Genomic DNA, 23766 nt, shown 5'->3' on the forward strand with positions numbered 1-23766 from the left:
ATCGTCTGTCCTTGGTTGCAACACTCACTACTGAGTTCCAGGCTACTTCTGGAAGCAACGTTAGCACAATAACTGTTAGTCGGAAGCTTCATGAATTGGACATAAATGAGCAGCCACACACAAGCCTAAGATCATCATGTGCAATGCCAAGTGTTGGCTGAAATAGTGTAAATCTCGCCGCCATTGGACTTTGGAGCAGTGGAAATGCATGCTCTAGAGCAGTTATTCCCAAACTGGCTGCCAGTAAGTTACGGTAAAAATAACCTGACATTTTTCTACAGTGCAGGTTGCAAAGGGAGGTAATATAGCTTTCGTAAGCTGACTTAGGCGACACTATTATGTTTTTTTGCAAACCAATGTCACGCCCTGACCTTAGAGAGACGTTTTATTTCTCTATTTGGTTAGGTCAGGGTGTGATGTGGGGTGGGCATTCTATGTTTTGTTTTCTATGTTTCTTTATTTCTATGTTTTGGCCGGGTATGGTTCTCGATCAGGGACAGCTGTCTATCGTTGTCTCTGATTGGGAATCATACTTAGGTAGCCCTTTTCCCTCCTTGCAGTATGGGTAGTTAACTTTGTTTGTGGCACTTAGCCCTGTAAGCTTCACGGTTGTTTCTTTCGTTTGTTGTTTTGTTGGTGACATTTTAAAAGAAAAGAAAATGTACGCTCACCACGCTTCACTTTGGTCCACTTCTTTTGACAGCCGTGACAACCAAAGAGATGTTGTTTTGTTTGCCATTATACCACAAGACTACAGTCAGTGATATCCAGTATTTTTATGGTGGTAATGCAAGGTCTTGCACAAACAGCATCTTCAAATTTCATATATACATTTGGGTTGTGATGCTGTTGTTTACAATGGGTTATTACGTTTCTATATTGAAATAGCAATGTAATAACATGTTTTCCTCCATAATCATGCATGCCAATTGAAAAACACAATGCTTGTCATTTGGCATAGCAATCACAATAAATACTGTAGTGAGCTGCCGAGTGGCTAGGACAGGCACGCCCCATACTTTTGCGGAGCACTTAATTCTTCCTACTGCCGTGGATATAGCTGGGCAAATGCTGGGGGGAAAGGCCCAAAAAACTATACAGACAATGCCTTCATCAAACAACACTGTTTCACAAGGCATCAGTGACATGGCAGGAGACGTTTTGAAACAATTATTGCTTCGCATACAAGCCAGTGACAGCTGGAGGAGTCAACAGACGTGGTGTCAACAGACTTGGCGGGCCTGGCACAGCTCCTGGTATATGTCCATTTCGTTTATGGGGGTTCAATTAAGGAATACATCCTCTTCTGCAAACCACTGGAAACCAGGACAACAGGAGAGGATTTTTTAAATTACTAGACAGCTTTGTGACATTAAATGGACTTTGGTGGTCAAGATGTGTTGGTATCTGTACTGATGGCGGAAAAGCCATGACAGGGAGACATAGTGGAGTGGTAACGCACGTGCAAGCAGTTGCTCCCGACGCCACTTGGATACACTGCATCATCCACCGAGAGGCTCTTGCTGCCAAAGGAATGCCTGACAGCTTAAAAGACGTTTTGGACACCACAGTGAAAATGGTTAACTTTGTTAAAGCAAGGCCCCTTAACTCTTGTGTATTTTCTGCACTATCCAATGATATGGGCAGCAACCATGTAAAGCCTTTACAGCATACAGAAGTGCACTGGTTATCAAGGGGCAAAGTATTGACACGTTTTTTTGAATTGTGAGACAAGCTTAAAGTTTTCTTTACTGACCATCATTTTCACTTCTCTGACCGCTTGCATGATGACGAGTTTCTCACACAACTGGCCTATCTGGGTGATGTTTTTTCTCACTTGATTGATCTGAATCTAGGATTACAGGGACTCTCCGCAACTATATTCAATGTATGGGACAAAACTGAGGCTATGATTAAGAAGTTGGATCTCTTAACACAGGTCTTTCCATCATTGTATGATTTTCTGTGTGCAATGAACTCAAGCTTAGGGACAATGTCAAATGTGATATGTTTATCTAAGCACCTGAGTGAGTTGGGTGCGCAATTACGCAGGTACTTTCCCGAAACGGATGACACAAACAATTGGATTCCTTATCCCTTTCATGCCCTGACTCCAGTCCACTTATTGATATCTGAACAAGACAGCCTCATTGAAATTGCAACAAGTGGTTCTGTAAAAATGTTATTTAATCGGAAGCCACTGACAGATTTCTGGATAGGGCTGCGCTCAGAGTATACTGCCTTGGCAAATCACGCTGTTAAGACACTGATGCCCTTTGCAACCACGTACCAATGTGAGAGTGGATTCTTGGCCCCCTAGCATGGAAACTAAATACAGGCATATACTGTGTGTGGAAAATTATTTAAGACTGAGACTCTCTCCAATACAACCCAACATTGCAGAGTTATGTGCATCCTTTCAAGCACACCCTTCTCATTAACCTGTGGTGAATTATTCACAATTTTCAATGAACAAATAAAGTTTTATATGTAAGATGGCTAAATAAAGAGCAAATTATTGATAATTATTATATTTTTATTTGTGCCCTGGTCCTATAGGAGCTCTTTGTCACTTCCCACGAGCCGGGTCGTGACAAAAACTCACACTCATTCTAATGTTTAAAACATTTATTGTATAGTGTGTGTGTGGCAGGCTTACAATGATGGCAGAAAACAGAGTCCGTTGACCCTGGTGCTAGAGGGGGTGTGCAGCTGGAGGTTGAATGTTTGAAGGGGTATGGGACTATAAAAAGTTTGGGAACCACTGCTCTAGAGTGATGAATCATGCTTCACCATCTGGCAGTGAGACGGACGAATCTGGGTTTGGCGGATGCCAGGAGAACACTACCTGCCCGAATGCATAGTGCCAACGGTAAAGTTTGCTGGAGGAGGAATAATGCTTTTTCATGGTTCTAGCTAAGCCCCTTAGTTCCAGTGAAGGTAAATCTACAACACACAATGACATTCTAGACGATTCTGTGCTCTTGTGGCTGAATGGAAGCAAGTCCCTGCAGCAATGTTCCAACATCTAGTGGAAAGGTTTCCCAGAAGAGGGGTGGCTGTTATAGCAGCAAAGGGGGGGGACCAACTCCATATAAATGCCCATGATTTTGGAATGAGATGTTCGACAAGCAGGTGTCCACATACTTTTGGTCGTGTAGAGTAGATCAAGAAATCTGTCATTCATTTTGAAGTTTTTGCAGAGGAGTTGCGCAATTTTATAGCTAAGATGTTTGGTGCAGTGTTTCTCAAGTGGAAAAATGTGCATGAAAACACTTCATGTTGCCACTGCTACCAGGAGTATTACTATTGACCAATCACAGACAAAGTGGCATTGACTTCAGGTTAAGGAACTTCAAATTGCCCCCAAAAAAATGTGTTTGCACCAACAGATGAAAAGATATTTCCCCAATCATCACCTAATTAAATCACCAGTTAACTTTTTTAAATGATATAAATGTTTTTTTGAGCTTACGGCACCTGGTATTCCCAGGGGGTCTCCTGTCACAGTTCTAACCAGGCCGATTTTATTCATTGTTCAGCAGTCTTATGGCTTGGGGATAGAGGCTGTTGAGGAGCCTTTTGGTCCTAGACTTGGCTTGCCGTGCGGTAGCAGAGAAAACAGTCTATAACTCGGGTGACCGTAGTGGACTTTTGACCACTGCACCACCCAGTTTACTATTAGGCAACTAATTCATCCTCTGTTTGAATCAAGTAGTTGACGGGATCATTTTGATGGCTAGTTTTCATACTAATGACGGTGAAACTTTATTCACAACTTATTGTTGTTGTCATGAGACATTTATTTGTCATACATTGCAGAGTAGGATGTCATGTTAATGTGTGTACATTCACTGTATTGCTATTTGGAATGCTTTCCAAGTCTTCACAAATAGTGATGTGTCATCAACTGTGAAACGAACTCCGATGATGGGGCCTGACCTGTCCAGCTAAGTCACACACTTTCTGATGGAGGTGATGGAGGATTCCACAATGGGATAGCTGACCATTCTAGGCAGGGTACTCCTGGAGACTGACGTTGCACCCTGGTGGGAGGATACCTTCAATGAGGAGAGCACCAAGTCTCTAACGACCATGGACAAGAAGTTCATGCAGGCCCAGCAGATGGTGAACATCTTGTTGAAAGTTTAAGGTCTAATTACCTCTCTCCACATATTTCTCTGGTTCCTCTGATTGTTTTCTACAATGCAGAGTATCCACAGGGGGAACACTGTTGTGGAAACATTTGAGAAGGTGACACTCGTGACTAGTGACTTGCAGGCGCTGAGGCCCAGCATGATGACTCCACGGGAGGCTGCTGAGAGGAAGACGGCTCATAATAATGGCTGAAATGGAGTAAATGGAATGATATCAAACACATAGAAACCATGTGTTTGATGTGTTCGATACCATTCCACATTTTGTTCCAGCCATTACTATGAGCCCGTCCTCCCCAATTAAGCTGTTGATGATCGGGCTGCTGATTGAGGCCTGTGGAATGTTGTCCCACTCCTCTTCAAGGGCTGTGTGAAGTTGCTGGATATTGGCGGGAACTGGAACACGCTGTCATACACGTTGATCTAAAGCATCCCAAACATGTCTGGTGAGTATGCAGGCCATGGAAGAACTGGGACATTTTCAGGTTTCCAGGAATTGTGTACAGATCCTTGCGACATTGGGCTGTGTATTATCATGCTAAAACATGAGGTGATGGAGGCGGGTGAATGGCACGCCAATGGGCTTCAGGATCTCGTCACGGGATCTCTGTGCATTTAAATTGCCATTGACGAAATGCAATTGTGTTCGTTGTCCATAGGCTTCCCATACCATAACCCCACCGCCACCATGGGACACCCTGTTCACGTTGACATCACGTTGACATCACACGACGCCATACACGGTACAGTTGGAACCGGGATTCATCCGTGAAGTGCACACTTGCCCACCGAAGTTGGTTACGATGCCGAACTAGTCAGGTCAAGACCCTGGTAAGGACGACGAGAACGCAGATGAGCTTCCCTGAGACGGTTTCTGAAAGTTTGTGCAGAAATTCTTTGGTTGTGCAAACCCACAGTTTCATCAGCTGTCCAGTCTCAGATGATCCCGCAGGTGAAGAAAATGGATGTGGTCCTGGGCTGGCATGGTTACACATTGTCTGCGGTTGTCAGGCCAGTTGGACGTACTGCCAAATTCTATAAAACGACGTTGGAGGAGGAAATTAACATTAAATTCTCTGGAAACCGCTCTGGTGGATATTCCTGCAGTTGGCATGTCAATTGCACACTACCTCAAAATTGGAGACATCTGTGGCAATGTGTTGCGTGACAAAACTCCACATTTTAGAGTGGCCTTTTATTATCCCCAGCACAAGGTGCACCTGTGTAATGATCATGCTGTTTAAGCGGCTTCGTGATATGCCACACCTGTCAGGTGGATGGATTATCTTGGAAAAGGAGAAATGCCCACTAACAGGGATGTAAACAAATTAGAGAAATGACATTTTAGAGAAATAAGCTTTTTGTGTGTATGGATTATTTCTGGGATCTTTTATTTCAGCTCATGAAACATGAGACCGAAACTTTACATGTTGCATTTATAATTTTGTTCAGTATAAATTGTCATGTTTGGATTGTTTCAAGAGTTCATAAAGAGCTACGAATTCTGAAATCTTCTATTGTACTGTAACTGCTCTGGATTTATTGTTACAGGGACACTGTGTTATGCTGACGGCAGATAGTTAAAACAGGAGTAACACGGGTGTGCTCTTATCATTTTAATTTAGTGGATTCGATTAGAATCTTGGTGTGTTTTCCTGCACATTGTTTTAACTAGCAAAGTGCAAGAAATGTTCATTCAGGTTGGGTGTGAGTTTCTGCCTGAATCTTTTTTTTTTAAGTCAGTGAATTCGTTCCTACTTTGAGAACTTGTTAGTAAGCTCCTTAGTGTATCAAACATAGACTTTTCTCTTAGAGATTGTTTTGAACCGAAGATATATGTAACCACATTAAGTCTCATTTAACTGACAGTCATCTACTTTGTAATGTATCATGTATTTCATGTACACTGGAATTGTTTGAGCGCAAATTATTTTGTGACTAATGCATCCCTTTAGTTGAATTGAGTAAATGCATTTCTCGTTTTACAGAGTAATTAGTAGGTATATTGGTAAACACATATATACACTACACGTATATGCTTGGGTTCCACCTTGACATCCCTGCTTGACACGATAAATGAATACTAGAACATTGTTAACCAGGAATAGCTATTTGTATCTGTCTCTTGATAATTGCATATCGGTGTAAAATAGACACATGTTCATTATAGTCATACTGAGAGGTGAGGTAAGGCTAGATCCTCCATAGATGTAGAGTGACTCTTGCATTTATTCACATAATAATGGAGTCCGATTGATGAATGTAGTTAATGGTTATATCCACCATAGTTTCATTCAACGACACACTCACCTCGACAGTGTACTCCTTCATCATATCCGTCCTCACAATCTCTCGCTCCATCGCAAAGTTTATTGAAGTGAATGCACCTTTTGGAGCCGATGCACTGCATGTGATTCGGCGGACATCTCACCAACTCAGCTTTTGTACCTGTAAATGAGAAGAGAAAATGATGGGTTCCAAAATAATAGTCTTGATTTGGTCATGAACATGAAGACACAGTAGGCTTATGAGAACTAGTAAAGTTAAGCTATCTTTCCCATGACAAAAAAAAAAAAACACAAAAGTGTATTGGTCTATACATGACTGTCTGTAACTAGATTATTGTGTTGGTGGTACACGTTTACCATCCCCACATGTTCAACCCAGCATTGCTCCAGTCTTGTCAAACATACACCGTGCATGTTTTCTTTAGAGTTGGTGCTTCGTGATTAACACCCAAGATTTCCCTCTATTGACTTTCCCTACGGATCCATGCTCCACTTTTATCATCCCAGCAAGAGGATAATATATCATTTTGAATATGTGAAGAAGAAAAAAATAGATACAGTACCAGTCAAATGTTTGGACATACCTACTGATTTTTCTTTATTTTTACTATTTTATACATTGTAGAATAATAATGAAGATATCAAAACTTCACATAAGTGTGTAACCTTTATTTAACTAGGCAAGTCATTTAAGGACAAAATCATATTTACAATGACAGCCTACCGGGGAACAGTTTGTTAACTGCCTTGTTCAGGGGAAGAACGACATATTTTTACCTAGTCAGTTCGAGGATTCGATCCAGCAATCTTTCGGTTACTGGCCTGACACTCTAACCACTAGGCTACCTGTCGCCCCTACGGAAACATGTAGAGTAGGTGAACGGATGATCTCTGCATATTTGTTTCCCACAGTGAAGAATGGAGGAGGAGGTGTGATGATGTGGGGGTGCTTTACTGGTGACACTCAGTGATTTATTTAGAATTCAAGGCACACTTAATCAGCATGGCTATCACAGCAGTCTGCAGCGATACGCCGTCCCATCTGGTTTGCCCTTAGGACAATGACCCAACACACCTCCAGGCTGTGTAAGGGCTATTTGACCAATAAGGAAAGAGATGGAGTGCTGCATCAGATGACCTGGCCTCCTCAATCACCCGACCTCAACCCAATTGAGATGGTTTGGGATGAGTTGGACCGCAGAGTGAAGGAAAAGCAGCCAACAAGTGCTCAGCATACAGTTGAAGTCAGACGTTTACATACACCTTAGCCAAGCCTTACCTGAGTATGCTCTTGCGTTCCCTGTCGCTCCGCCTAACAGAAGCTCAGTTTTTCTAAATTCCTGACATTTAATCCTAGTAAAAATTCCCTGTTTTAGGTCAGTTAGGATCACCACTTTATTTTAAGAATGTGCTACCAATTTCTAGGATTAAATGTCAGGAATTGTGAAAAACTGAGCTTCTGTTAGGCGGAGCAGGGGAACCCAAGAGCATACTCAGATGAGGAAGCAGGGATTAACGAACCAAAATATTTACTGTTACACAGGGAGATATGGAGTCAGATTTGGGGAAGCTTGGATGAGTTGCAGAAAAAACAGATGTGGAGAATGAGGTTGGAGATAGCTAGGTTAGAACAGGGTAAACAAGTCCTGAGGGGAATCCAAGGTAGTGGTATTGAGTAATCCAAAACTAGGTAGTTGGGTGATGTGATGTGGAATGGGAGACAGGAGCCAGAGAGGTAAACTGCAATGAGAGGATAAGCTATGTCAGGCAGGGAAACAGGCACAGCAGAGTAACAGAATCCTGAATAATCATAAAAGGCTAGAATCATGAACTGACTGAGCAGAGATTACAATCTGGCTGAGGGAGTGGCAGGACTGAGTATTTGTAGAGGTCTTGATTATGGGACGAGTTGCAGCTGGTAGGGATCTGCTCTGACTCCATCTACACAATCACACAGAGGGTGAGAGAGAGAGAGTACAGGGGGAGTAACTGCAGGTCAAGAAGACACTGGATAAACACCATAGGGCTTAGCAGGAGCAGATGTGACAGCTTTGGCTACCATGCTGACCAGACCGGACACGTCGCATTCGCAAGCGTCGCAAAATAAATGTAGAAATCCATGTTATTCAATTGTTACACCCACTCTGCTCGTGTGCGCCAATGAGCGTCTGCGATGCCAAGGGCTAAAATAGAAGTCATTCCTATTTCTGACGCAGATCGCGCTGCAAGTCCTGCCTCTCCCAACTCCTCATTGGTTTATAGAAGCAGGTACCGACGTGCCATCTCCTCATTGGTTATACCCACGTGGCTGATTGAAAGACGAAATGTTTTGCCGGTCGTCGTGGTAATACTATGAAAGTGTAGATGCCAATCACCATTTAAGTTCAAAGATGAAAAAGCCTGGAAAGAGGAGAGATGACTAGAAACGATTCAGTTGGCCGTTTTATGTGTGGATTTATTGTCGGAGTAGAGGACCTTGTGCATTTCAGGTAAAATAACAACTCAATGTTTATATCCCAGGACAAATTAGCTAGCAACAGCAAGCTAGCTAAATAGGACAAATTAGCTAACTAGCTAAATTGCCATACATGTTTAATGCTTTTCGACCTGTCCCCAAATTAATGTCATTGGTTCAGAGTTTGTTTTGATATTTTAACCTGCGTGTCGTGATCGTGTTTGGTGTAGGGGGACAAAATAAATGTATGCACGATAGCGCACGATGGCGCACGCGCGCAGCCGGTTTGGGTTCCGTGTAAGGTGTATGTATACGTCCGACTTCAACTCGATATATACAGTTCCAGTCAAAAGTTTGCACACCTACTCGTTTTTCTTTATTTTTTAAATGTTCTACATTGTAGAATAATAGTGAAGACATCAAAACTATGAAATAACACATATGGAATCATGTAGTAACCAACAAAGTGTTAAACAAATTAAGGTATATTTTATATTTGAGATTCCTCAAAGTAGCCACCCTTAGCCTTGATGACAGCTTTGCACACTCTAGGCATTCTCTCATCCAGCACCTGGAATGCTTTTCCAACAGTCTTGAAGGACTTCCCACGTACATTTGAAGTTGGAAGTTTACAAACTATAGTTTTGGCAAGTCGGTTACGACATCTACTTTGTTCATGACACAAGTAATTTTTCCAACAATTGTTTACAGACAGATTATTTCACTTATAATTCTCTGTATCACAATTCCAGTGGGTCAGAAGTTTACATACACTAAGTTGACTGTGCCTTTGAACAGCTTGGAAAATTATGAAAAATGATGTCATGACATTAGAAGCTTCTGATAGGCTAATTGACATCATTTGAGCCGATTGGAGGTGTACCTGTGGATGTGTTTCAAGGCCTACATTTAAACTCAGTGCCTCTGTGCTTGACATCATGGGAAAATCAAAAGAAATCAACCAAGACCTCATGCACTCAATTAGTATTTGGTAGCATTGCCTTTAAATTGTTTAACTTGGGTCAAATGTTTTGTGTAGCCTTCCACAAGCTTCCCACAAAAAGTTGGGTGGATTTTGGCCCCTTCCTCCTGACAAAGGTATTGTTGGCCTCCTTGCTCGCACACGCTTTTTCAGTTCTGCACACAAATTTTCTTTAGGATTGCGATCAGGGCTTTGGGGCTTTGTGATGGCCACTTCAATACCTTCTTTCTTGTCTGTAAACAATTTTGACACAACTTTGGAAGTATGCTTGGGGTCATTTTACATTTGAAAGACCCATTTGCGACCAAGCTTTAACTTCCTGACTGATGTCTTGAGATGTTGCTTCAATACATCCACAATTTTTCTTCCTTTCTTCCACCCCTTCCTCCTCAAGTGCACCAGTCCCTCTGCAGCAAAGCACCCCCACAACATGATGCTGCCATCCCCGTGCTTCACGGTTGGGAAGGTGATCTTCGGCTTGCAAGCCTTCCCATTTTTCCTCCAAACATCAATGGTAATCATGGCCAAACAGTTCTATTTTCGTTTCATCAGACCAGAGGACATTTCTCCAAGAAGTACGATCTTTGTCCCTATGTGCAGTCGCAAACCATAGTCTGGCTTTTATTATGGCGGTTGTGGAGCAGTGGCTTCTTCCTTGCTGAGTGGCCTTTCAGGTTATGTCGATAGGACTTGTTTTACTGTGGACATAGATACTCTTGCACCGGTTTCCTTCAGCATCTTCACAAGGCCCTTTGCTGTTCTGGGAGTGATTTGCACTTTTCGCACCAAAGTACGTTCATCTCTAGGAGACAGAATGCTTCTCCTTCCTGAGTGGCTTGATGGCTGTGTGGTCCCATGGTGTTTATACTTGTGTACTATTGTTTGTACAGATGAACGTGGTACCTTCAGGCGTTTGGAAATTACTCCCAACGATGAACCAGACTTGTGGAGGTCTACAATTTTTTTTCTGAGGTCTTGGCTGATTAATTGAGATTTTCCCATGTCAAGCAAAGGTACACCCCCAATTGACTCAAATGACGTCAGTTAGCCTATCAGAAGCTTCTAAAGCCATGACATTTCTAGAATTTTCCAAGCTGTTAAAAGGCACAGTCAACTTAGTGTATGTAAACTTCTGACCCACTGGAATTGTGATACATTGAATTATAAGTGAAATAATCTGTCTGTAAACAATTGTTGAAAAAATTACTTGTGTTATGCATCAAGTAGATTTCCTAAACGACTTGCCAAAACTATAGTTTGTTAACAAGAAATTTGTGGAGTGGTTGAGAAACGAGTTTTAATGACTCCAACCTAAGTGTATGTAAACTTCCGACTTCAACTGTATATATTTTTCAGCACAAAGTATTTTTCATGACTTTTTTAAAAAGAAGTCTAGAATCAGTCTGTAATTAAATCACACAGAATGGGTTAATTTATTATATCCTGACAGGGCTACACAGCTATTATGTTCACTAAAGCAATACTTATGAATAGGTTTTGAACGTAAAACAATGCCTCAGCGAACCATTATTTTCTTATTGCAATGCAAAAATGTATCTAAATTTGATCTAACCTAATAGTCTGCAGCAAATCTATCACAGAGCAACATTACCACAGAGCTATTCCACCATTGTAGAAATGTGACATTTTTTATGATTATACAAATAACAGACGGCACACACACACGGATTCCCTAGCAGATTAAATCCACCCCCCTCCCCCCATGCTCTAACAGAGCCCCACCCTAAAACCAGACTTAAAACAGGCATGATGTACAATGAGGGTTCAATTTTTTTTTATCCCGTTTTCATGGTATCCAATTGGTAGTTACATACCTGTCTCATCACTGCAACTCCTGTACGGACTCGGGAGAGGCAAAAGTCGAGTGCCATGCGTCCACCACCCAAACTGCGCCACACTGCTTCTTGACACAATGCCCTCTTATCCCGGACACCATGCACCTGGTTACCGTGTGAGCATGCACCGCACCCAGCACGCCGCAGGAGTCACTGGCGTGCGAATGTAAACTTCTGACCCACTAGGAATGTAATGACAGAAATAAAAGCATCCCGGCTGGGCAATCATTCCCCTAACCTGACCGACGCTGGGTCAAAAGTGCTCTGGGTTCAAGCCTGGACTCGAACCCAGAAATCTCTAGTGGGACAGCTAGCGCTGCGATGCAGTGGTCAATCTAAGCGCTGGGCAGGTGTATCAGGTGTGGCAGAAATATATTTGCAAAAGCACAGTTATCGGCACTGTTGCTGGCAGTGGAGTGAAAGGGCTGGGTTTTGATGAATTATCAAGTTGTGGGTGTGTTGAAACTTGGCCCCCCATTGGCCAATCAGGACGTGCTCCATGCCTAAATATGCTGTTTCAAGTTGTGTATTTACGGTCTTATGTATTGCTTTGGAATCAACTCTGATTCCAATGTTAGGCCATTATAGTTTGTTAAACAGTTTACAGAAAAAAATTTACAAAATGTAGACCTATCCCATCTTTGCTAAATATTTAACCTGTTTGCAGTCCACATTGTTCTAATGTAATACCCTTGTTAGAACCAAGTATTGAGTTTGTTTGTTATAATTAATTGGTATAAAATTTTAAAAGTGATTGAATTGCTCCCGAATTGTAATGTTGTTAATGCATTTATTTTGAATAAATATTTTGTTAATGTATAAGAGAATAGGTTGGTTTACGCTGAAGTTTTAACCAATAAGGTCGCTTGTTAAGCTGTGGTCAATGGGAGTTGACCTGGTTAACGGGAGGCCTGGGAAAAAAGAGAGGGAGAGAGAAGATGAGAAAAGGATGGACATTACATTATGACCGTTGGTGAAGAAAAATTATAAAAGAAGACGATAAAAATAGAACAAAACCCATACCTACTGAGTTTTGAAGGGAAAATAAAAAACATAAATACCTTATTTACATAAAAATTCAGACCCTTTGCTATGAGACTCGAAATTGAGCTCAGGTGCATCCTGTTTCCATTGATCATCCTTGAGATGTTTCTATAACTTGATTGGAGTCCACCTGTGGTAAATTCAACTGATTGGACATGATTTGGAAAGGCACACACCTGCCTATATAAGGTCCCACAGTTGATAGTAGAGCTCCAAGACAGGATTGTGTCAAGGCACAATCTGCAGCATTGACGGTCGCGAAGAACACAGTGGCCTCCATCATTCTTAAATGAAAGTTTGGAACCACCAAGACTCTTCCTAGAGCTGGCCACCCGGCCAAACTGAGCAAACGGGGGAGAAGGGCCTTGGTCAGGGAGGTGATCATGAAACCGATGGTCACTGACAGAGCTCTAGAGTTCCTCCGTGGAGATGGTAGAACCTTCCAGAAGGACATCTCTGCCGCACTCCACCAATCAGGCCTTCATGGTAGAGTGGCCAGACGGAAGCCACTCCTCAGTAAAAAGCACATGACAGCCCACTAAAGACTCTCAGACCATGAGAAACAAGATTCTCAGGTCTGATGAAACCAAGATTGAACTCTTTGGCCTAAATGTGAAGCGTCACATCTGGAGGAAACCTGGCACCATCCCTACGATGAAATATGCTGGTGACTGCATCATGCTATGGGGATGTTTTTCAGCGGCTGGGACTGGGAGACTAGTCAGGATCGGGGGAAAGATGAACAGAGAAAAGTACAGAGAGATCCTTGATGAAAACCAGAGCGCTCAGGACCTCAGACTGAGACAAAGGTTCACCTTCTAACAGGACAAGACAATGCAGGAGTGGCTTCGGGGCAAGTCTCTGAATGTCCTTGAGTGTCCTTGAGTGGCCCAGCCAGAGCCCGGACCTGAACCCGATCGAACATCTCTGGAGAGACCTGAAAATAGCTGTGCAGCGACGCTCCCCATCCAACCTGACAGAGCTTGAGAGGATCTGCAGAGAACTCCCCAAATACAGGTGTGCCAAGCTTGTAGCGTCATACCCAATAAAACCTGAGGCTGTAATCACTGCTACAGGTGCTTCAACAAAGTACTCGGTAAAGGATCTGAGTACTTATGTAAATGTGATATTTTAGTCATGTATTATTTAATTGTTTTGCAAAAAAATTTAAAACCTGTTTTTGCTTTGCCATTATGGCGCATTGTATGTAGATTGATGAGGGGGGAAAAACTATTTAATCAATTTTAGAATAAGGCTGTAATGTAACAAAATGTGGAATAAGTCAAGGGGTCTGAATATTTTCCAAATGCACTGTATAACAGTTAACAAAACAAAGGACTGGACTGCATTGTCGTAAGCTAAAGCAGGACTCCCTCAGTAGATCAGCGATCTCAGGCTCCTAAACTGAGTTAGATCATGGTTGAGGATGGTGATGCCAGATGATGGTAATGCCAGATGATTTCCATCATGAAGTCTGGTCTCATTGATCAAAAAGCAGCCGGTGCTGAGGTGCATTTTTTTAAAGCCAGCTAGCTAGCCAAACCAGACAAATCAACCTGCCATCAGTCCTGCAACGCCATGGGTAAAAAAAAAACAAATACTCTTTATCCAATCAACAATGACAAATAATTAAAAAACAGCTACAAAACAATTATATACACTACTGTTCAAAAGTTTGGGGTCACTTAGAAATGTCCTTGTGTTGAAAGAAAGCTAACTTTTTGTCCATTAAAATAACATCAAACTAATCAGAAATACAGTGTAGGCAATGTTAATGTTGTAAATGACTATTGTAGCTGGAAACGGCATATTTTTAATGGAATATCTACATAGGCGTACAAAGGCCCATTATTAGCAACCATCACTCCTGTGTTCCAATGGCAGGTTGTGTTAGCTAATCCAAGTTTATCATTTTAAAAAGCTAATTGATCATTAGAAAACCCTTTTGCAATTATGTTAACACAGAAGAAGCAATTAAACTGGCCTTCTTTAGACTAGTCGAGTATCTGGAGCATCAGTATTTGTGGTTTCGATTACAGGCTCAAAATGTCCAGAAACAAAGAACTTTCTTCTGAAACTCATCAGTCTATTCTTGTTTTGAAGACGTTTCTTGGCTGTCAGGCACTTAAACCTCTGACAGCATCTTTTCTGCTGCTCAGCTAAGCCTCCAGAGAAGCTGTTTGTGTATGTGTTTTAGACTTTGTTTCGTCTTCGATCCTTTTCTCTCCAAAAACAAAATATACCTTGGTGTGACAGCTGCTTCTAAACTGACACTCCCTAAAAGGACTTTGGCACAACTTCAAAATGTGTGTATTTTCAGAATTTGATATTTTCGATTTTTAATGACTTGATCCATTTATATTGTCAATATTGAATTGATGTTGTTTTGGGTGAAATCTGATACTCTGTTTTAGAATCGAATTATAATAATGTCACGGGAAGGCAGCCTAAACAGAGAGCTCTGTACATTTTGTACATACACTACTGTTCAAAAGTTTGGGGTCACTTAGAAATTTCCTTGTTTTTGAAAGAAAAGCACATTTTTTGTCCATTAAAATAACATCAAATTGATCAGAAATACAGCGTAGTCATTGTTAATGTTGTAAATGGTTGTTGGAGCTGGAAACGGCATATTTTTTATGGAATATCTACATGGCGTAAAGAGGCCCTGTCACGTTCTGACCTTAGTTCCTTTGTTTTGTCTTTGTTTGAGTATGGTCAGGGCGTGAGTTGGGTGGGCAGTCTATGTGTGTTTTTCTATGTTGGGGTTTTGAGTTCGGCCTAGTATGGTTCTCAGTCAGAGGCAGCTGTCAATCATTGTCCCTGATTGAGAATCATACTTACGTAGGTAGCCTGGGTTTCACTTTTGGTTTGTGGGTGTTTGTTTCTGTGTGAGTGTTTGGGCCACATGGTACTGTTTCGGTTTTCGTTTTGTTCACATCGTTTATTGTTTTGTATTTCAGTGTTCAGTTCGTTTTGAATAAATCATCATGAACACTTACCACGCTGCGCTTTGGTCCGATCCTTCTTCCACCTCTGAATGCCTTTACAGGCCCATTATAAGCAATCATCACTCCTGTGTTCCAATGGCACTTTGTGTTAGCAAATGCAAGTTTATAATTTTAAAAGGCTAATTGATCATTAGTAAACTCTGAAACGAATTGAAAATATCACTAAAGCTGGAGACTCATATCTCCCTCACTAACTTTAAGCATCAGCTGTCAGAGCAGCTCACAGATAGATCACTGCACCTGTACATAGCCCATCTGTAAATAGCCCGTCCAACTACCTCATCCCCATATTGTTATTTATTTGATTTTTTTGCTCCTTTGCACCCCAGTATCTCTACTTGCACATTCATCTTCTGCACATCTATCACTCCAGTGTTTAATTGCTAAATTGTAATTACTTCGCCACTACAGCCTATTTATTGCCTTACCGCCCTAATCTTACCTCATTTGCACACACTGTATATAGATTTTTCCTATTGTGTTATTGACTGTACGTTTGTTTATTCCGTGTGTAACTCTATGTTGTTGTTTTTGTCGCAATGCATTATCTTGGCCAGGTCGCAGTTGTAAATGAGAACTTGTTCTCAACTGGCCTACCTGGTTAAATAAAGGTGAAATAAATAATTAATTAATAAAACCTTTTGCAATTATGTTAGCACAGCTGAAAACTGTTGTGGTGATCAAAGAAGCAATAACAACTGGTCTTCTTTAGACTATTGAGTATCTGGAGCATCAGCATTTGTGGGTTCGATTTCAGGCTCAAAATAACCAGAAACAAAGAACTCTGAAACTCATCCATCTGAGAAATGAAGGCTATTCCATGCAAGAAATTGCCAGAAAACTGAAGATCTCATACAACGATGTGTACTCCTCCCTTCACAGAACAGTGCAAACTGTCTCTAGCCAGAATAGGAAGAGAAGGGGAGAGGAAGGACAACTGTGCACAACTGAGCAAGAGGACAAGTACATTAGAGTGTCTAGTTTGAGAAACAGATGCTTCACAAGTCCTCAACTGGCAGCTTCATTAAATCCTATCCGCAAAACACCAGTCTCAACATCAACAGTGAAGAGGCGACTCCGGGATGCTGGCCTTCTAGGCAGAAAAAGCCATATCTCAGACTGGCCAATAAAAAAAAAGATTAAGATGGGCAAAAGAACATAAGACACTGGACAGAGGAACTCTGCCTAGAAGGCCCGCATCCTGGAGTCGCCTCTTTGCTGTTGACGTTGAGACTGGTGTTTTGCTGGTACTATTTAATGAAGCTGCCAGTTGAGGACTTCTGAGGCGTCTGTTTGTCAAACTAGACACCCTAATGTACTTATCCCCTATTGGAGATCAACAATTTAGAACACCTGCACTTTACCCAAACACAGTAGAACACCACAACAATACATGTCAGAATTGTACATTGACAATTACATTGGTAATCAAACATTTTACGCAACAGCCTACTCCTCAACTTGAGTATCATCAAACTATGTAAATAGACTATGTGGTTGAAATTACTTTCCAAAAAATTACAAATTGTCTGTGATATTATAACGATAATTTGTCAAAGTTGAACAAACATATTACTTTGGTTAGTTTCTGAAATAGATTTGCTAGAAATAACTGCACGGGCTCATACAAACAGACCCTACAGGCATGTTTAAGTCTTCTGCTCCTAAAAAGGAAGCTTTGCTGAGAACGTTGACAAGTTCACCACCTCCTTCTGCCTGTCAGACTCACAGTCTGTGATCACTAGGAGAAGTGATGTGCTTCGCTAAAGATTTCAGACCTTCACAATAACTAGAGCAAGGGCAAGCCACGTTTTTACATTAGAACAAGCTGAAATGGAATGTTAAATGGCTTGGTGAACAACAATTTAGAAACGTAATTCAATTCATGGTTAGGGTCATATAAAATCACTTTTGTTTTTTGCCAAATTCCGGTAATTGTTTGTTGCCACATTTCATTTTCTCGTATATATATATTTTTAAGCAAAACCAAATTTGATGTTCTAAGTCCACAACAATGCTTAAACCACATCAGAGGTCCACTTTTTTGGAGGGTCTAAAGAGTTTCCACTTTAAGTAAAGTGTGCAGAGACTTTTGTGTTTGGCTAGTAGTGTTTTGTAGGCTATTGCACATGTGATGGCAGAGTTTGCCCACTCGATTGATAAAAATCATCATGATATCATTTTCCCAGGTAGGTCTACTTTGCAGTAAACATTTAACTGGGACGGTTTTTGGTAAAGCCTTTGTGTTGTAGCTAACTGGCTACAACATAAACAAGCGCATTTCCATCATGCTCTTAATTCTTCAGAAAGTTGCAGGAAATACAAATCCCTGACACATTATTTTCATTAATTATGATAAACTAGTGCAATTAATAACTACTTTTCTAATAAGCTCAATTAATACATTTTCTACTAAGTAAAAAAAAAATGTATGTATTGTTCAAAATGTCTGGATTCCGTGATTCCGTCTGCATTTTCTGCATCACATATTTATAGTATACTACAGTTTATACTGAATGGAGGTGACTCAGTCTAATGTATTACTGGATTCTCAATTACAGTACAGTACTTCACAGGGATCATTGTTCTGTCATGAAAGTGGCCTCTTATAATCTCATGTTTTCTCTCATATTACACACCCTGCTTTTTTATCATCAATAATATCTACTGGTAAATATCAGATAAATAACAGAACAAAGACTCAAGCAGTGTCACACAGTTAAAAAACTCCAAATGACAGTCTGTCCACATGGGAGTTGAATAAATATTTTGTGATGAAGACTTAGTCAGGCAGAATTAAACTATATTAAGCTGCAGCTATCCCCCAATGGGGGGGGGGGGTATGTTTGGTGTTTGGAATAGAAAATCCTCTACTCTCTGAAAGTGCATTTCCCACTTTGGCACAATTGAGTGCAATTTTCAAGAGGAGCTCAGCCCTTATGACTTTAGGGCAACATTCAGCACTGGGACTCCCATTCAAAAGAATGGCTGTGGGTCTTCACAGAGTTATTGATGTTGGCTATCCTAACAAACATAGAAACAAGACCATGAGAATTATTTTAATTTAACTAAGCAAGTCAGTTAAGAACAAAATCTTATTTACAATGACAGCCTACTGGGGAACCATGGGTTAACTGCCTTATCCAGGGGCAGAACTACAGATTTTTACCTTGACAGCTCGGGGTTTCAATGCCGGCCCAACACTCTAACCACTAGGCTACCTGCCGCCCCCGAGACCCTGAGTGCAAGTTAATATTGATGAAGGGCTACTATTGAACCAAATATCTATTCCTTACATACTTTACTTCTGTAGTTCACATCTCACTTTCCAAGAAAACAAGATGCATTGCATCACCTACATTTGAGGGTGAACCAGAGGAAAGCATATTACCATAACGGCAGGATATATTCTGTTGGAACCTTCATGATTGTTTTATTAGGAGCTTAATTCCTTGCCCCCCGCAGAGATAGTGGGCAGGACACCTCGCCCCATAAAAGCAAAAGTCACTATACGTTCATCTGCTTTCACAACAAATGAATTATTTGTGTAGGAAAAAAACCAAGAGAAGAGAGACGACCTCAGCAGAATCGGTTCAAAAGGAGCTGCTCCACTTCGCTGTGTCTTAACCATCCCAGAGTGAAACCGTTTCTTTGTAAAAACTCATCCTCCAAGTCAGATGTCGAATAGTGTTGTTGTTTGGTAGCTTAGAGACTCATTCTCAAGAGCACAAACTGGTTTAGTATTTAGTCATCTGCCTTGGAACACTTGGCTCCTGGTTTCAAAAAACATAGCCAATATAGAAACACTACAAATAATAGCCCAGAGAACAAAACGCTTTCTGACTTTCCCAGTACTTTCTCAGGTCATTTTCATGTTGTACACCTCTGTAGCTATTGGAAAAAGGACTCATATCATTGAGTATTAGGAACGCCAATAAATCCTTAATATTTCAATATTTTAGGATGCAAAGCACTGTAGGCTAACTTAACAGGAGTCAAATCAATGTAAACCTTAAATGAACAAACCTTCATGAGGAGTGCAACCTTCCATTCTGTAGGTCAGGTCTTTTCCCCTCCACAACAGCAGTCTATCAAGCATTTATCAACACACAAACACACTCACACACACACACACAGTCAGTCAGAGTCATGATCCTCCAAAATAATTCCTCCACTAAGAACACATGAATAATTTATTGGGCTCATTTAAAAAATTCAGAGTGGATTTCACAGTCATGGTACTTAATATTATTTCCCTTGGCATGGACTGAAACACCTTTAAAACAGGAGTGCTATTTCCCTTGGCATGGACTGAAACACCTTTAAAACAGGAGTGCTATTTCCCTTGGCATGGACTGAAACACCTTTAAAACAGGAGTGCTGAGTGCCAGTGTGTGTTACGAGTTTTGTTTTTGGCTGTGGGACGTTCAGCGTTTCAGATAAGATACCTTAATTGTTCCTATACAGTATGGGATCACAATCTGATCTAAACCTATCTCTCTCTCTCTCTTCCTCTCACTCTCTCTCTCTCTCTCTCTCTCTGCTACATGACCTTTGACAGCCTCCTAACCCTTGCCTCGTTCTCCGCCCTAATTGTGTGTAGGTAAAAGGTTGTGGTTTGTTTGTATGACAAAGTAACAATGACTGCCCTGCACAACAGCAGTCAGAGCAGAATTGATTTAGCATATACCTGGACCCTTAGACTCTGCATGGATCCAATTCTCTTTGGTTCTCGGCTAACATCACATTTGACAAATACAATGGTTGTTGTTGTAGTTGTTGACCTTGGGATAGCTTCTATTACTTTCAGCCAGTGATCATGTCCAGACCTTTATTAACCTTTGACCCTGTAAGGCACTAATCCAAGGGAACACAGTGACATTCTGGGGTGTTGTTATCCATCATTGAGTTTATTTGAGAGAAAAAATATAAACACCTAGAGTAAATCAGTCAAAAGTTTGGACACCTACTCATTCAAGGGGTTTTCTTTATTTTTTAAAACTATTTTCTACATTGTAGAATAATAGTGAAGACATCAAAACTATGAGATAACACATTCGGAATCATGTAGTAACAAAGAAAGTGTTCAGGAAATTCAAACATATTTTATATTTCAGATTCTTCAAAGTAGCCAACCTTTGCCTTGATGACAGCTTTGCACACTTTTGACACTCTCAACCAGCTTCACGAGGTAGTCACCTGGAATGCATTTCAATTAGCAGGTGTGCCTTCTTAAAAGGTAATTTGTGGAATTTATTTCCTTCTTAATGCTTTTGAGCCAATCAGTTGTGTTCTCACAACGTAGGTGTGGTATACAGAAGATAGCCCTATTTGGTAAAAGACCAAGTCCATATCATGGCAAGAACAGCTCAAATAAGCAAAGAGAAACAACAGTCCATCATTACTTTAAGACATGAAGGTCAGTCAATACGGAAAATTTCAAGAATCTTGAAAGTTTCTTCAAGTGCAGTCGCAAAAAAAAACCATCAGGCTCTGTGATGAAACTTGCTCTTATGAGGACCGCCACAGGAAAGAAAGACCCAGAGTTACTTCTGCTGCAGAAGATAAGTTCCTTAGAGTTTTAACTGCACCTCAGATTGAAGCCTGAATAAATGCCTCACAGAGTTCAAGTAACAGACACATCTCAGCATCAACTGTTCAGAGGAGACTGCGTGAATCAGGCCTTCATGGTCGAATTGCTGCAAAGAAACCATTACTAAAGGACACTAATAAGAAGAAGAGTCTTGCTTGGTCCAAGAAACACAAGCAATGGACAATAGACCAGTGGAAATCTGTCCTTTGGTGTGAGTCCAAATTTGCGATTTTTGGTTCCAACCGCCGTGTCTTTGCGGGATGCAGAGTAGGTGAACGGATGGTGATCTCTGCATGTGTGGTTCCCAAAGTGAAGCATGGAGGAGGAGGTGTGCTGGTGTGGGTGTTCTTTCTTGGTGACACCGTCTGTGATTTATTTTGAATTCAAGGCACACTTAACCAGCAAGTCTACCACAACATTCTGCAGCGATACACCATCTCATCTTGTGACGTGGTAACGTTGGACCCAGGCGCAGAGAAGAGACCAGACAAGGAATCAGTGGTTAAGGATAAACATAATACTTTACTGAGCAAAGGTGGCCGCAGGAAACGAACGCACAGGGTAAACAATTCAAGCTTCTGCAAAGGACAACAGAACACACCTCTTTTAACAGGGAAATCATAATGAGTAAATTGGACACATCTGAGTGTCGTTAATGTCTCTAGGACGGTCTCTGCCGCCCTCTGATGACAGGTGGAACCATGACACATCTGGTTTGCCCTTAGAGGGACTATCATTTGTTTTTCAACAGGACAATGACCCAAAACACACCTCCAGACTGTGTATGGGCTACTTGACCAAGGAGAGTGATGGAGTGCTGCATCAGATGATGTCTCATTTATAAACATTGCGTAGGCACAAAAGAAGGCTTACACCACGTTCTAAGCAAACGTTGGGATTTATAAAAACAAACTTGACGGGAGACTGTGCGGCCCTCCTCGGACACTTTGACCCATATGTATGCACATAACCTGGAGAACTGAGAAACTGCAACACCGATGGCAGAAGGATGAAACTCGAGAAACGCTTTAAAATTGATACCATTGTGTAAAAATAAATCGAAAAGTTCCCTGGAGTGCACACAAAAAAAACACACACAAAAAACATGATTTAGGATAACAAGTACAAACGGAGATATCTGTTTTTGCAAAAGAACCCCTCAAATATGTTGTACAGTTTAATCGGGATTCATATTTAATTGGATCTGTAATTATTAAACAATGCTTGCATGTTATGACATTTATTCTCATAAATAATAAGGTGAACAGCAAGACACATTACGTTAAACTGATGCCGTTTTCGATGCCTCAGTCGGGCAGATAAGAGTGCACAGTTTCATATATTGTTATCACATGTTGGTTGCGCAGAACTGTCAATGTGATAATGGCCCTGTCATTTACAATTTAGTGAGTTACAATCAGGGTAATTACCACACCTGAAGGTGTTGGGTAGCTTAGACAATCAAATGGGTGGGGTTAAAAAAGGCATGCAATTACAATGCGAATGACGCACAATGGCTGCTTTGGCACTGTTGGAAGACTTGGCGAATGGAAGAATTCGGAGAGAGCAAATTTTCAGAGACCAGCAAGATTTACTGGCCAATGATGATAAGTGACTTATTATTATTAGCAAGAGCTGTTCTCGTGGATCTCTGTGCTGTAGTAGGCCCATCTTTACAGAGAAGCACCCGCAGAAACTAAGCCGTGCCTGTCCCACTTCAACCCCTTGGCAACCTCGTTAAAAGCGTTGATGCTGTCTCTGCGTTTGCAGGACTGCATCTGTGAGGACGCAGCCGTGGAGGTTTTGTGATGCACGAGGTGCAGTGGAGACGCCGGGCCTGGGCGCACTCAGCTCCTGCTCAGCTGCAGTACCACCGACCCCGCTGGAACACACAGCTACAAAAATGTCACAATTGTTTGTGTAAATAAATGTTTAACTTCATTGGGATAGGGGGAAGCAATTTTCACTTTTGGATTAAAAGCATGCCCAGAGTAAACTGCCTTCTACTCAGTCCCAGATGCGAATATATGCATATTATTAGTAGTATTGGATAGGAAACACTCTGAAATTTCTAAAACTGTTTGAATGGTGTCTGTGAATATAACAGAACTCATATGGCAGGCAAAAACCTGAGAAAAAATCCAAACAGGAAGTGAGAAATCTGAGGTTTGTAGTTTTTCAACTCAGCCCCTATTGAAGATACAGTGGGATATTGGTTATGTTGCACTTCCTAAGGCTTCCACTAGATCAGTCAACCATCTTTAGAACACTGTTTGATGCTTCTACTATGAAGGGGGGCTGAATGAGAGGGGAATGAGTCAGAGGTCTGCCAGCAGCTATGAGCTCAGTCACGCGCATTCACGAGAGGTAGTTCCCGTTC

At 41.3% G+C, this 23766-nt stretch overlaps 1 protein-coding gene across 1 annotated transcript in view; it reads right to left on the bottom strand.

The window, feature by feature from the left end:
- lrp1ba (low density lipoprotein receptor-related protein 1Ba) overlaps positions 1–23766 on the bottom strand; it is a 202551-nt gene that overhangs the window by 158517 nt on the left and 20268 nt on the right. The window contains exon 2 of the mRNA XM_036952429.2: positions 6468–6605. Within this exon, the coding sequence (XP_036808324.2) occupies positions 6468–6605 (138 nt within the window). The remainder of the gene's footprint in view (positions 1–6467; positions 6606–23766) is intronic.

This window comes from Oncorhynchus mykiss, chromosome 18 (genome assembly GCF_057628025.1).
Source record: "Oncorhynchus mykiss isolate SJ-2025 chromosome 18, ASM5762802v1, whole genome shotgun sequence".
Lineage (NCBI taxonomy): Eukaryota > Metazoa > Chordata > Actinopteri > Salmoniformes > Salmonidae > Oncorhynchus > Oncorhynchus mykiss.